This window comes from Eubalaena glacialis, chromosome 17 (assembly GCF_028564815.1).
Source record: "Eubalaena glacialis isolate mEubGla1 chromosome 17, mEubGla1.1.hap2.+ XY, whole genome shotgun sequence".
Lineage (NCBI taxonomy): Eukaryota > Metazoa > Chordata > Mammalia > Artiodactyla > Balaenidae > Eubalaena > Eubalaena glacialis.
In genome coordinates, this window is record NC_083732.1 from 14,115,218 (window position 1) to 14,128,800 (window position 13,583).

A 13,583-nucleotide genomic window follows, 5' to 3' on the forward strand; every position below is an offset into this window, starting at 1 on the left:
GCAAATTTGTAAGCTAGGCCATTATTCCACATTTTCCAAATATAATAACTGAGGCCTAAAGAATTAAATTACTTACTGGCAAGAATAGAGTTGGGATTTAAATCCAGGCCACCTAATTCTGAAATCAGATTTTCATTATTATTATTATTTTTCTTTTTTTTAGCTCGGTGCTAAAAAAAAAAAAAAATGAAATCAGATTTTTATTATTACACTATAGTTCTTCTTTCCCTGTTCTCTTGACAGAGGGAACAGAGCCCTTAATCAGAAAGTACATGGAACATCGGCTGTTGTAAATGGATTCATTGCCTCATTCATTTGACGTATTAATTGAGCACCTTTTGTGTGTGAAGCAGTGTTCTTGGTACCAGGAATACGGCAGCAAAGGAGAGAAGGTCTTTCCTCTCACGGTGCTTCCATTTGAGCGGGGCAGACAACAACGAAGTAAAGAAATCTCTACAAAGGGGGAAAATCAAATATTGGAGAGAGTTACGAGGAAAGCTACGGTGGGAAGTGCCAGGGTGGGAGCTCTAGGCTGGGTGGCTATAGAGAAAGCCTCTCTGGGAAACTCGTGTCTGAATGACAAGTAGAACTCTTCCTTTAAATGGGAGGAAGAAGCGTCCAGGTAGACAGAGCAGCTGGTACAGAGGCCCCAAAGCAAAAAGAAGGTCAGGGTGTCAGGGGAAGAGTGACCAGTCAGTCATAAGGGCTGAGGCTTTGGCAGGGGCAGGTATGAGGTGCCGTGGAAGCTCTGTACCTTTCGGGACGTTGGATTTTCTTCTTATATCGATGAGAAGCAGTTGGAAAATTTTAGATAGAAGGATGACTTCATCTAATTTAGGTTTTTGAAAGATCGTGCTGGTTCCTCTGTAGGAATGGATTGCAGGGGGCAAGAAGTGAGGCGTAGAGAGGGGTGGGAAGTGGTTGCAATAGTCCGGGTGAGTGACGGTCATGGCTTGGACTCTGGGGAAGACAGAGGAGACAGAGAACATTTGGTGAACTCGAGGATATATTTTAGAGGTAGAATAAATAAAAATTGATCTCTAAGACATATCTTATGGTAGGTTTTAATTTTTTTTTTTCTGTTTGTGTCAGTGGGAGGCTAGCTAATTATTTCCCTCAAAGTGAGGCTGGTTGCTTAAATTTTGGTAGTCATACTAGGAAATATTATTTATCCCAGTGTTTATGAATATGAGTTAACTGTCTATGTTTGGTATGGCAAATAAAAGATAAGTCAGTATGTGTCCAGATATGTCCATACAAAAATAGGGAAATGTGTGAACGAATACCCAAGGGATTTCAATTTGGTTGCCTCAGGTAGGGGAAGGGGAAGAGGGCTCACTGTGTTTTTCTTTAAGCATTTCCTATACTGTTAGGCTTGTTAAGTTGAATACGTATTGATGTCATAATTTTTTATAAGTCCATTTACATGAAGAAAAAATGATATTCAAGATCACTGCATAACTGTCACATCTGTTCACCTTCTTTCCATGATTGCTATTGACCTCTTTAAGTTTGGGAAAGATTCCATGAATATGTCTCATTGAAGCTGAAGAACAGAAGATTTTCTTTTTACTTCTCCTGTCTCTATGAGAGGTGACAATGCTTTGAAGTTAAATTTAAAAGCTCTAAAAACATGCAAATTAGTAGTCCCCTTTTGAACACATTTTGAAAAGAGAGTCATTCTACTTCAGAGACAGATCTGTATAAAGTATGGTAGGGTTCAGGCAGATTCTGGTTGTCAAGCTTGTCACTTTTGCATGTGTCATTTTTCTACCTTTTTTGGATTTTCTTCCTATTTTCTTCTCTCCATTCATTCAAACAGCAAAAGCAGTAGAAGTAGCTTAAAGAAATACACATAAGAAAAGGTAAAATACAGAAATAAAAAGAAAACATTAAGATGAGGGTATATTACATAGGGTATTGATTCAGCTGCTTTAAGAAGGACCAAGACAACAGAGGGTTAAACCAGATAGAAAGTTTATTTCTCACTCATGTGGAAGTCCAATCTGATAGGAGTCCAGTGAGATGGGGCTTGATGATCTTCTAGGGATCCTTCTATATTTTTGTTTTCTCCCCTAGGATATTGCCCTCTTCCGCAAAGCCAAACTTTGTGCACCGCCACCATGTCTAAATGAATGCCCCTTAGAAGGGGAAGGAGGAAGTGGAGAGTAAAGCGCTTCCTTTTGAGGGCAGGACCCAGAAGTTGTACACATCACTACTGTTCACATCCTGTTGTTTAGTGAAAGGGAGGCTGGGAAATGTAGTCTCAAACTAGGCATCTCAAACTAAAACTCAAGGAATTTTATTACTAAAAGAAAGAAGGAGAGGATGAATATTGGAGGAAAATGAGTAGGTAAATTTAGGGGTAAAGCTATATTAGAACAGATAGTATAGACCATCAGGGAAAAAGGGGCTATAGGTAAGCAGGTCCTAAGACTCTATTTACTTGCTAAAGTGGAATATTATATTTGGCCTTCAGCTTCCTGATGGCCAAAATGAAAAGGGAAACAGTCTGTTACTTATTTATCAGTATCCCTGTGATACATACATGTTTCTTAAGAGAAGCAAAGGTTTTCTTGGTCTAAGTTCTAAAGGAAATCTCTCACCCTGGATTTCAAAGAGGCAACACCAGGAATGTCAGGGCAGTGTCCATAAACATAGCCCTGCAAATGAAGCAGCAATTTGTTTTATGTGGCAGATATTTTTAAGACACTCTTTAATGAAAGAGCATTGGTCAAAAACTCAAGTTCACAAAAGCAAGTTTGTTGCAGGATGGGGCAGGAAGACTGGGGAAATACTTACTAAATGCATATCTTTTACGTAGGCAATAGGGGCTTAAGTCAGTTATTTGAAGAAGTCTGCCCTCCACCACGTACAATCTACTTGGGAAGAAAGGTCAAAATACATGAAGTAATAATAATACTACTTAGCCTACTAAGAGGTGTCTCCATGAATGGTTGAACATGCTGGCACCCAGCACCTTGCTCTATATGCTGGTCCTCTGTGCCGTTATAGAGCACACAACAGTTTATAGCAGTCTGTATCAGACATTGCATGCTAGCTATATTTTACAGTTTGCCTGTGTTACATAATCTTACCAACACAGTGATATGAGACATATTATCCCATTTCATCGATGAAGTGACTGAAGCTCAGAGGGATCAAGTAACTTGCCCAAAGGCACACAGCTGGGAGGGACAGTGGAATTTGAACCTTGCTCCCTTTTATTCTAAAACTGGTTGTTGTTTGTTTACCTGTAGTTGATACTCTGCTACACAGCTGATGTGCTAAACAGTATGGTTCTGACTGCAAGGGCAATAGCATTTCAGTAATGGAGAAATCATCTTGGAGTGAGTGGTCAGCAGATGCTAGCTGCTATCAACTGGAAAGATCTGTCAGAGTGAAAAGGAGGAGAGATGGCCCTCAAGTAAAGGGAGAGATCATAAATGAAGGCAAAGACTTAGAAATGAGACTGATCTGATTGATGAAGAGTTGACATACTGCCTGGGCCAGAAAGGAGGATTTGAGTTGGATGCAGTTAAAAAGAAAACCTGACAAAATCTGATTTTTTCCAGTGATTTTTTTTTTTTTAATTTTTATTTATTTTTGGCTGCGTTGGGTCTTCGTTGCTGCGCGCGGGCTTTCTCTAGTCACGGCGAGCGGGAGCTCTTCCTTGTTGAGGTGCGTGGACTTCTCATTGCGGTGGCTTCTCTTGTTGTGGAGCACAGGCTCTAGGCTTGTGGGCTTCAGTAGTTGTGGCCTGCGGGCTCAGTAGTTGTGGCTCGCAGGCTCTAGAGTTCAAGCTCGGTAGTTGTGGCGCACGGGCTTAGTTGCTCCGCGGCATGTGGGATCTTCCCGGACCAGGGCTCGAGCCCGTGTCCGCTGCATCGACAGGCGGATTCTTAACCACTGCGCCACCAGGGAAGCCCCTCCAGTGATGTTTTGAAGTGACATAATCATCAGATTTGTTTGTAAGATGTCCAAGTCGAGGGTGACTTGGACTCATGTAGAAGCATTGGGGACAGAGAGAAAAAGATCAATTCAAGCTGTGTGTAGGAGGAAAATATATACCGTCTATGATTAATTGGTTATGGCGATAAAGAAGGTGTTATTTCTTGGTTTCTAACAACAACCTGGTTTGCAATAAACTGAGAGGTGTATGTTTTGGAGGATTATAAGCAGAGTTTTTCCCCAAATGTTGGGGATTCTCAACAACATTATCCCGGGGAGTGAGAAGCATCTTCCATTTCCTCAGGAGTAACTGGGCACCTGGGAAGCTTTTAAAGCAGAGGTGGACAGGCTACCAGGCAGTGATTTGAGATGATAAAAAGAATGTCACTGAAGTTTGGAAAGCTCTCGTATGCACATTGTTGCTGTTTGAGCCTCCAAGTAGCCATGTGTACTGAACAGTCTTATCATCCTGCTTCTTTCTCAGGAAGTAAGAATTTGCTTCAAGTCACATACCTGGCAGGTAGCCAACTAGGTATCAGTCCTATGGAGTGCCGTCTCCCTTATTTTTATTTTTATTTTTAGTTTAGAAATAAAGAGAAACTTGTAGTTAACCAGGACATGAGTGCTTTAAAAGCAGTCCTTTCATCATCCCTTCTTGACCATAAACCTGTTTAGAATCACTGGCTATCTTTCTCACGAAATAGAGAAACAAGGTTAGCAAGAAAACATTTCAAGGATCTTTTCTGTTTGAACAAAATGTCGATACCTAAGGTAGCAGCCTGTCAGGTAAGGTCAGCTCCATCCATGTAACAGATGTATGTCAACAGAAACTATAGCATTTGTGAATATGTATTTTTAATTTCCACGTATTTACTTTTAAACTATTATTAGCAACCTATTTGTCTCCCAGATGAAAGCTTCAAACAGCCCTCTTTGTGTAAAATAAAATGTATCCATAGAAACTAAAATCTCAAAGAGGCTGGCTTTCCCTTATTATTTTGACTCTAAAAGTTTTACGTGTTAAAAATAGAAACCAGTTGATATTTCTACAGTTTCCATAGCCAGGCTGCTGCAATCACATTTAAGTTTTTGGCCAGCGTTACAGGCCACGGATGTTCAGCCCTTACTGGGGACCTGAATGAACCCTAAGCTGGCGTTTAATCTCTGTGGGGCAGGAAGTGTGGGCAGTCGTTCCAGACATAAAAGTATGCACTGTTTGGGGGAACGTGTTCACTCTCTGTTGTCCTGAGAACTTCTAAAAATTCTAGATTCATTCTCCTGTTTCCAAATAATTCCATAATTGGCCTTCCATATAAATATTTAATGAGCTTTTAAGAGATAGTTCCTTTTTACACAAAAATACTATCTGTAGGAATCTAAGTTTTACGTTGACTATTCTGAGTATCTTTAGTTATTAATGCCACATAATCCCCAAATGGATGTATGGGTTGGGAAAACTGGGGGTAAAATCTCTCCCCATGTCCTCTTCCCCCGATACAAAATTTTTATAGGTCCATGCCAGTGGGGTTTTACACTTCATTGAAATGGGAGACTGTCTGCAAAATAATAGCTTACCTTTGTATTTTTTTTTGACTTGTAGTCAAATGACTGTACCTGGATCTAAACTGGTTGTCATGCTCAATAATTCATGAATTAACTACCAATGCATTAAAAACCTGAAATTCCTTTTCCAAGAATGACTTCTTCCTGTCAATACACAAATTTGCCTTAATATCTATATTAAAGATAAATATTTCCCTTGCCCGCCACACTCCTCTCCACCTCCTCTTCCACATCTTTGATCCTGTCCTAAAAAGAGCTACCTACACCTGCTGTCCACACCCGCTGTCCATACCCGCTGTCCATACTTGCTGTCCATACCTGCTGCCCACACCTGCTGTCCATACCCTCTGTCCATACCTGCTGTCCACACCTGCTGTCCACACCCGCTGTCCATACCCGCTGTCCATACCTGCTGTCCATACCTGCTGCCCACACCTGCTGTCCATACCCGCTGTCCATACCAGCTGTCCACACCCGCTGCCCACACCCGCTGTCCACACCCGCTGTCCACACCTGCTGTCCACGCCCGCTGGCCATCCCTGCTGTCCACACCCGCTGCCCACACCCACTGTCCATACCCACTGTCCATACCCGCTGGCCATCCCTGCTGTCCAAACCCACTGGCCATGCCACTGTCCACACCTGCTGTCCATACCCGCTGTCCACACCTGCTGTCCACACCCGCTGGCCATCCCTGCTGTCCATACCTGCTGTCCATCCCTGCTGTCCACACCCACTGGCCATGCCCACTGTCCACACCCGCTGTCCACACCTGCTGTCCACACCCGCTGTCCACACCCACTGTCCATACCCGCTGTCCATACCCGCTGGCCATCCCCGCTGTCCATCCCCGCTGTCCACACTTGCTGTCCATACCCGCTGTCCACACCCGCTGTCCACACCTGCTGCCCACGCCCGCTGTCCACGCCCGCTGCCCACACCCGCTGTCCACACCCGCTGCCCACACCCGCTGTCCATACCCACTGTCCACACCCGCTGCCCACACCCGCTGTCCATACCCGCTGTCCATACCTGCTGTCCACACCCACTGCCCACACTGGCTGTCCACACCTGCTGTCCATACCCGCTGTCCATACCCACTGTCCACACCTGCTGTCCATACCCACTGTCCACACCCACTGCCCACACCTGCTGTCCACACCTGCTGTCCACACCCGCTGCCCACACCCGCTGTCCATACCCACTGTCCACACCCACTGCCCACACCTGCTGTCCATACCCGCTGTCCATACCCGCTGTCCACACCCACTGCCCACACCTGCTGCCCACACCTGCTGTCCATACCCGCTGTCCACACTTGCTGTCCATACCCGCTGTCCATACCCGCTGTCCACACCCGCTGCCCACGCCCGCTGTCCACACCCGCTGCCCACACCCGCTGCCCACACCCGCTGTCCACACCTGCTGTCCACACCCGCTGCCCACACCCGCTGTCCATACCCACTGTCCACACCTGCTGCCCACACTTGCTGTCCATACCCGCTGTCCACACCCGCTGTCCACACCTGCTGTCCATACCCACTGTCCACACCCGCTGCCCACACCTGCTGTCCATACCCGCTGTCCATACCTGCTGTCCACACCCGCTGCCCACACCGGCTGTCCACACCTGCTGTCCATACCCGCTGTCCATACCCACTGTCCACACCTGCTGTCCATACCCACTGTCCACACCCACTGCCCACACCTGCTGTCCACACCTGCTGTCCATACCCGCTGTCCATACCTGCTGTCCACACCCGCTGCCCACACCCGCTGTCCATACCCACTGTCCATACCCGCTGTCCATACCCACTGTCCATACCCGCTGTCCATACCCGCTGTCCACACCCACTGCCCACACCTGCTGCCCACACCTGCTGTCCATACCCGCTGTTCATACCCACTGTCCACACCTGCTGTCTCACCTTTCGTTCTCAGCACACTGAAGGTGGGCTCTGGTTCCCTCCATGTAACTGAACTGGCCCTTTCTAAGGTCACTGGTGACCTATATTTTGCCAAAACTTATTCACTGTGGTCATCGTAGTCCTTGTTTTAGTGGCATCTGATGCAGTTGAGCGTGTACCTTTCTTAAGCAGTTTTCTGTGACATGACCTGTCCTGGTTTTGTCCTTTCTTCGTGGCCCATTCATAGTCTCCTATGCTGATTCCCCCTTTTTCGCCAGCCTCTCATGTGGCAAAGTCCCACTTTGACTTTGACTTACTGTGTTTATTGTTTGCCTCTCCCCTCATTAGAATGTAACCACCCAGAAGGCAGGAATCTTTGTTCGTTCACTGTTTCCCAATGTGCCTAGAACCGTGCCTGGTTTAGAGCGCCCTGGATAGGTCATTGTTGGATGAATGAATGAAGCTGGTAATAAGCTTGGTCCACAATAGGTCTAAAGCATTTTCCATCCCAACTCATTCCCACCACCCCCATCCCATACCCTGTACGTTTCTTTATTGCAAAATTGCAGTTTTTTATTTATGGAAAAGAACTTTTGTCTTTCCTTGTGAGCTTCTCCAAAGCAGATGAGTGAGCTCAGTGTTTCATTTGATGTTGCTAAAGAAGATGACAGGTCCACACTTCCAGGGCCCTTTACTACTGTATGGCATGATCAGAGCATTGTCACGTGCCCACCATGGTCAGTACAAGAACTCCGCCTTCCTCATTTTAGGTCTGCGTTTCAGAAAGGGCTCACCATTAAATAGTAGGGCATGCTGTCTGCCAGCACATTTTTGATCTTCAAAATATATCCACATTTCCAGGACCCATGATTATGGGCCCCCCTCGCCCCCTCCCCCTTTCCTAGGGATACCCCAGGATGGAAGACAGCACTGCTTTCATAAGGCTCTTCCTTCTCCAAGAGAGGCTCTTATCAAAGAAGTTTCCACTTACTCTTTGAAAGAAACTAGGCACATTCACACATGTGGCTACGCACCATTCTGAGTGCATGGGGAGAGGGCATAGAAGACATTTGTATTGAGATAGATGTCAGAAAGCTGCAGGAAATGGGTCCCACTGAAAAGGGAATCTTCCCCCTCCTCTGCCTGATCACTCTAGTGATACTTCATTACATCACCCTGTTCACTTCCTTCTCAGCACTTACCAAAATTTCTAATTATCTGGCTATCGTATTTATTATATAATTGTTACATATGTATATACATATATACAGTTGTATATATGTATATACATATATGTTATATATAATTGTAATAGTATAATTGTTATATATAAGGGTGATATATTGTTTTTACCTGTGTCCCCTACTAGACCGTGAATTCTGTGAGGGCAAGGGCTGTGTCTCCAGCATAGCACAGGATCCAGAATAGATGCTTCTTTTCATATTTTTGAATGAATGAATAATTGGTTAAAATGAAAGAAAGCAAGAGAAGGGTAACTGCCTATTACCATGGATGCTGTAACATAATAAAATCGATCTCCGTGTCTTTGTGCCGTGGGAGCCTTCTCTGAGATTTTTATCCTGCAACTACAGTGGAAAAGAACTTCTGAGTGAAAGTTTTCATCTGGCCTTAAATTCTAGGTCTTTCCGAGATAAGTCTCCAGGTCACAGTTGCTTTATTAATAAAGAGAAAGTGATAATTCAGGAATTCTCTAAATCCCTTCCTGTCTTTCAGTGTTTAGGCTATTTTCACTATGTATCATTATCAAATGTGTTAGTAATTTTGTTAATAGATTCCTGCATTTCAGTCCAGTTCTATTTAGAGTCCTACTATGTGCTAGCCCTTTGCTGAGATACATAGCTTCTGACATGTGATTTGAAAACACAGTTTAATATACTTGTAAGATAGTTCATATTCTAATGGTGAGCTTGTAAGATGTGATTTTTGATATCACATCTTTATTCTTGAATTTAACCTAGAAAAGTTACACAGTAACCGGTAGTAGTCTTAATTTTTATTCTCTTCAATGTCCAGATTACTACTCTACTAGTGGCATAAATAGATAGGATCTGGTTATAGTTTCCAAGGAAGAAGAGAGCATAGATATTATTTAATCCACATTCCATATTTTACTAGAAATGACAAAGAGACAGGGGCTTGCCCAGCATCACATCAGTTATGGGGATGACATAACTAAAACACAGGGAGCTGGTGGCTCTCAGTCCTTTGTTTTTGAAACTACAATCCACTTCAGTTCTATGAGATGCTTGTGTGTGATGCACAAGACAGATGTAAGCATCACTTTCATGGAGTTTACCATCTGCTAAGGGAGAGAGAAATAAGAAAATTATTCATGGGACTTCCCTAGTGGTGCAGTGGCTAAGAATCCGCCTGCCAGTGCAGGGGACACAGGTTCGAGCCCTCGTCTGGGAAGATCCCACATGCCGCGGAGCAACTAAGCCCGTGTGCCGCAACTACTGAGCCCGTGTGATACAAGTACTGAGCCTGCGCTCTAGAGCCCGCGAGCCACAACTACTGAAGCCTGTGCTCCGCAAGAAGAGAAGCCCTGGCAATGAGAAGCCCGCGCACCGCAACGAAGAGTAGCTCCTGCTCGTCGCAACTAGAGAAAGCCCGTGCGCAGCAACGAAGACCCAACGCAGCCAAAAATAAATAAATAAAATAAAATAAATAAATTAAAAGAAAATTATTCATAATTGTAAGGAGGATTACAGGGTGTTATAACCTAGCACCTAAACAGGAAAATTGAACCTAGACTAGGGCTCAAGGAAGGCCCCTTGATGATTTCATAGAACTTGAAAATGCATAGGAGTAAGTTTGGAAACGAGGGAAGAACATTTCAGGCACACTGAACAGCCTGTACAAAGACCTCGAATGAGTAGATGGTATGTGAGAGGAACTGAGTGAAAGCCAGGAGGGGCACAGGGAGCAAGGGGAAGAGAGCTTGAGATAAATAAACCGGGTGTGGATCGGACTCTGGGAGGCTGTATAGACCATCGCAAGTGTAGACCATGGATTTGGATGGCAAGGTTTTAAGTAGGGGAGTGGCTGTCCGGGCAAGTTGTGTAACTTCCTTGAGCATCACTATTCTCAATGGCACAGAAGCAGAGTCCACGCCAGTTTTCAGGCTGCCCCTGACCCAAAGCTCAACGGTGATTAGCAGGAGGCACGGGTGGGAAAGAAAGTCTGTTCTGCCTGCTGTCCTGCCATCCGGGGTCCCCACTACCAAGCTTTGCTGTCTAACCTGTTCACAGACTCGGGTCTGGGTCAGCTTTCTGACAATGTTTGGAATAATCCATCTTCTTCCATCCTTGACCTGACAGCTACCCCATTCTGCCACCTTGCACCTTCTCCTAGCTTGGTGTCCTAGGACGCTGATTCAGTTTCTCTCTCTGACTCCCAGCTGCTGGGAGCCTGTGGATTTGAGTCCTAGTAAGTGGTGTTGATCACTTGAATTCATCTCTTTTAGCGCTTAACTTGCAATCAGTGTTTCAAAAGAATCCTTTGCATTTGCTGCCTATATTGCTTTGCTTTTCTAAGAATGTGTGGATTTTAAAATAATGACTTAATTTCTAACAGTTTGTAATTTATTTCACCCGTTGCAGTTGACATGTTTTAATTTTCTTTTGATTTTGCTGTGGATGACAGGAGTGAAATGTTTGAATTATCACTGCATTCAACTGCTTTTTCTTTCATCTTTCATCTACAGTTTTCTCGTGTACTAAAGAATAGAGCCTGGCCCACCTTTAAACAGGCCAAATCTAAAATCTCTCCACTGCACAGCAGTGATTTCTGTCCCACCAACTGCCATGTCAATGTGATGGAAGTTTCTTATCCCAAAACATCAACGTACCTGGGGAGTGCATTTGGTGTTCAGTTGGATAGCAGGAAGCATAATTCTCATGATAAAGAAAATAAATCGGAACAAGGTATGTTAGCTTTTTCAACTTTATCAAATTATGACACGTAACTTAGGCAATCATACCTATTCCTGCATCCCTGAAATTAGCATGTCAGCAAGTCTGAAATTTTATAAAGAAAGGATTCCTCATGCTAATTATTTGGATAATTATGCATAAGTGGTTGTAGAATGAAAATGGAGTTACACATTTTCATTAGTTTTCCTCTAAGAAGAATGATTGTTTTTGTCTTCCTTACATGCCTGATAGGCACAGCTCATGTTGCTGTGAAATCACTCATCTGAGATGGCCCTATAACTATGAGAAAAATAGTGGAGGAGCACCTGCAAGGGATGCAGAGTACCATCCCATGCCATCCCAGTGGGACATGGAATCGAACTGTATTCCTAGTTTTTAATCACAACTCCCTATAAGCTTTAATTCCTGAATTAAATGCAACATTAGATTGGCATTTTGTCTTTTGTAAGCTTGGACGTCTAAAATGAATGGCTCTGGATTGCTACTGTAAGTTCAAGGTAATAACTGTTGCTATGGAATGGTTTCAACTCCTCAGGAAAACTAAGCCCTATGGTGTACATTCAACATACGATTACAACCATGGCGGCCCCTTCAGGTCTGTCTCTGGGGCAGCAAGATGGGCACGGTCTCCGGTATTTGTTGAAAGAAGACGACTTAGAAACCCAAGATATCTATCAGAAACTGCTGGGCAAACTTCAGACTGCACTGAAGGAGGTGGAGATGTGTGTTTGTCAAACAGATGAGTAAGCATTTTATTTACTGTACTTTAAAATGTACCTAATACAATAGCTGTAGGAAATGGCACTCCTGAATACCCATTATTCTTTTTACTGTTTGAAAATGTAGGAATTTTTGCTGAGCGTATAGATCCTCTTCATGCCAACACCTTAAAAAAATGAGAAAACATGGCAATTCTGTAGATCTGTATTTTAAGGAAGCATTTAATACCAGGGAAGAGAACAACAAGGTTCTTTCATATAGAAAACGCTAAGTTTCAGTGTGCAAATGTTAAATTGAACAATATGATTGAAAGAGTACGAACTGCGTATAGGGATTTCCTTGTGTACCTTTTACAGACCAGAACACAGCATTTGGTGGATAGGCACTCAACAGATGTTTATGAAAAAATGTAAAGCATACCGAATCCTTAACATACTTGTTAAATGAGTAAAAGCAAAAGTATGTGACCCTAGGACCAATGACCAACACCCTTTCTTCTCTTCTGATTGAATTAATGGTTTACTAAGGAAGTACCCAAATCGCTGTGCCAGTAATTTGGAATCTTTTATCAAGAACAGAGAAGAGGAGGGAGTTGAATAAAATTCTTCCAGAGGTCAACTCTGATTCTTATTCAAGAATTTGAAGGTTGGAGAATTGCCTGAACTCTGTAGGATGGTTTGCTACATCATAGAGTGTGATTATGCTTCACATCTAGTCAGGGCAGAATGGGATTTGGGGAGCTCAGTTTCTCATGTATAGAAGAGGGTGAATAATCATAACAAATTATCTATTTGTGGTGAAAAATATAAAAATTAATATGAAAAGCAATCAGCCTAGGGCTTGACATGCTTGCTTATCATTCAGGGGATTGAAATTGTTGAATACATCATAGTGGGAAAAATCTGAAAATGGTATAAGGACCATTTTCCTCTTTTTAATGTACTCCCTTTATGAAGTTGCAGATTTAGATGGCTATCAAATGTGTATTATTTAGCTCACACACACATCATCCCTACTTCCACGGATAATTCAGATTTCACATAAAATATTTAGAACTTATTCTAAGGCTTTGTTGTAATTACACATTACACTAATGAAATTTTAATTGACATGATCTCTTACTTTATACATCTTTGAAATTTAGAGATCAAAATTACCATATTAGTGCACCATATTTCTAAGATTATCTTTAAGTAGTTACTATTTACTGTGCTACTGCTTTCTGACATTTTTATGAGTTAATTTAGAATTGAAATTCTGTTTTCCTTTGTCTAATACACTAGTTTTTTAAAATTACTTATAACACTTGGTGTATTATATTGGGACCACCCCATTCATAGACAAATTAAACAGTTTGAGGTTACTGAGGGAACAGGTGGTTATTTTTAAACAAATATATGATATTTGGAATTGTTTTAGAATGACCTTGTGACAGAGAAGTTAATATTTTAGGACATTATATTTTGCTTTATTTAATAAATTGATT

The 13,583-nt window shown here is 43.0% G+C and overlaps 1 protein-coding gene across 4 annotated transcripts in view; it reads left to right on the forward strand.

The window, feature by feature from the left end:
• The window catches only part of PREX2 (phosphatidylinositol-3,4,5-trisphosphate dependent Rac exchange factor 2), a 397,196-nt gene that overhangs the window by 259,188 nt on the left and 124,425 nt on the right, over positions 1-13,583 (forward strand). For all 4 annotated transcript variants that reach the window (XM_061172148.1, XM_061172146.1, XM_061172145.1 and 1 more), the window contains exons 24-25: positions 11,149-11,368; positions 11,913-12,120. In XM_061172148.1, the coding sequence (XP_061028131.1) occupies positions 11,149-11,368; positions 11,913-12,120 (428 nt within the window). The remainder of the gene's footprint in view (positions 1-11,148; positions 11,369-11,912; positions 12,121-13,583) is intronic.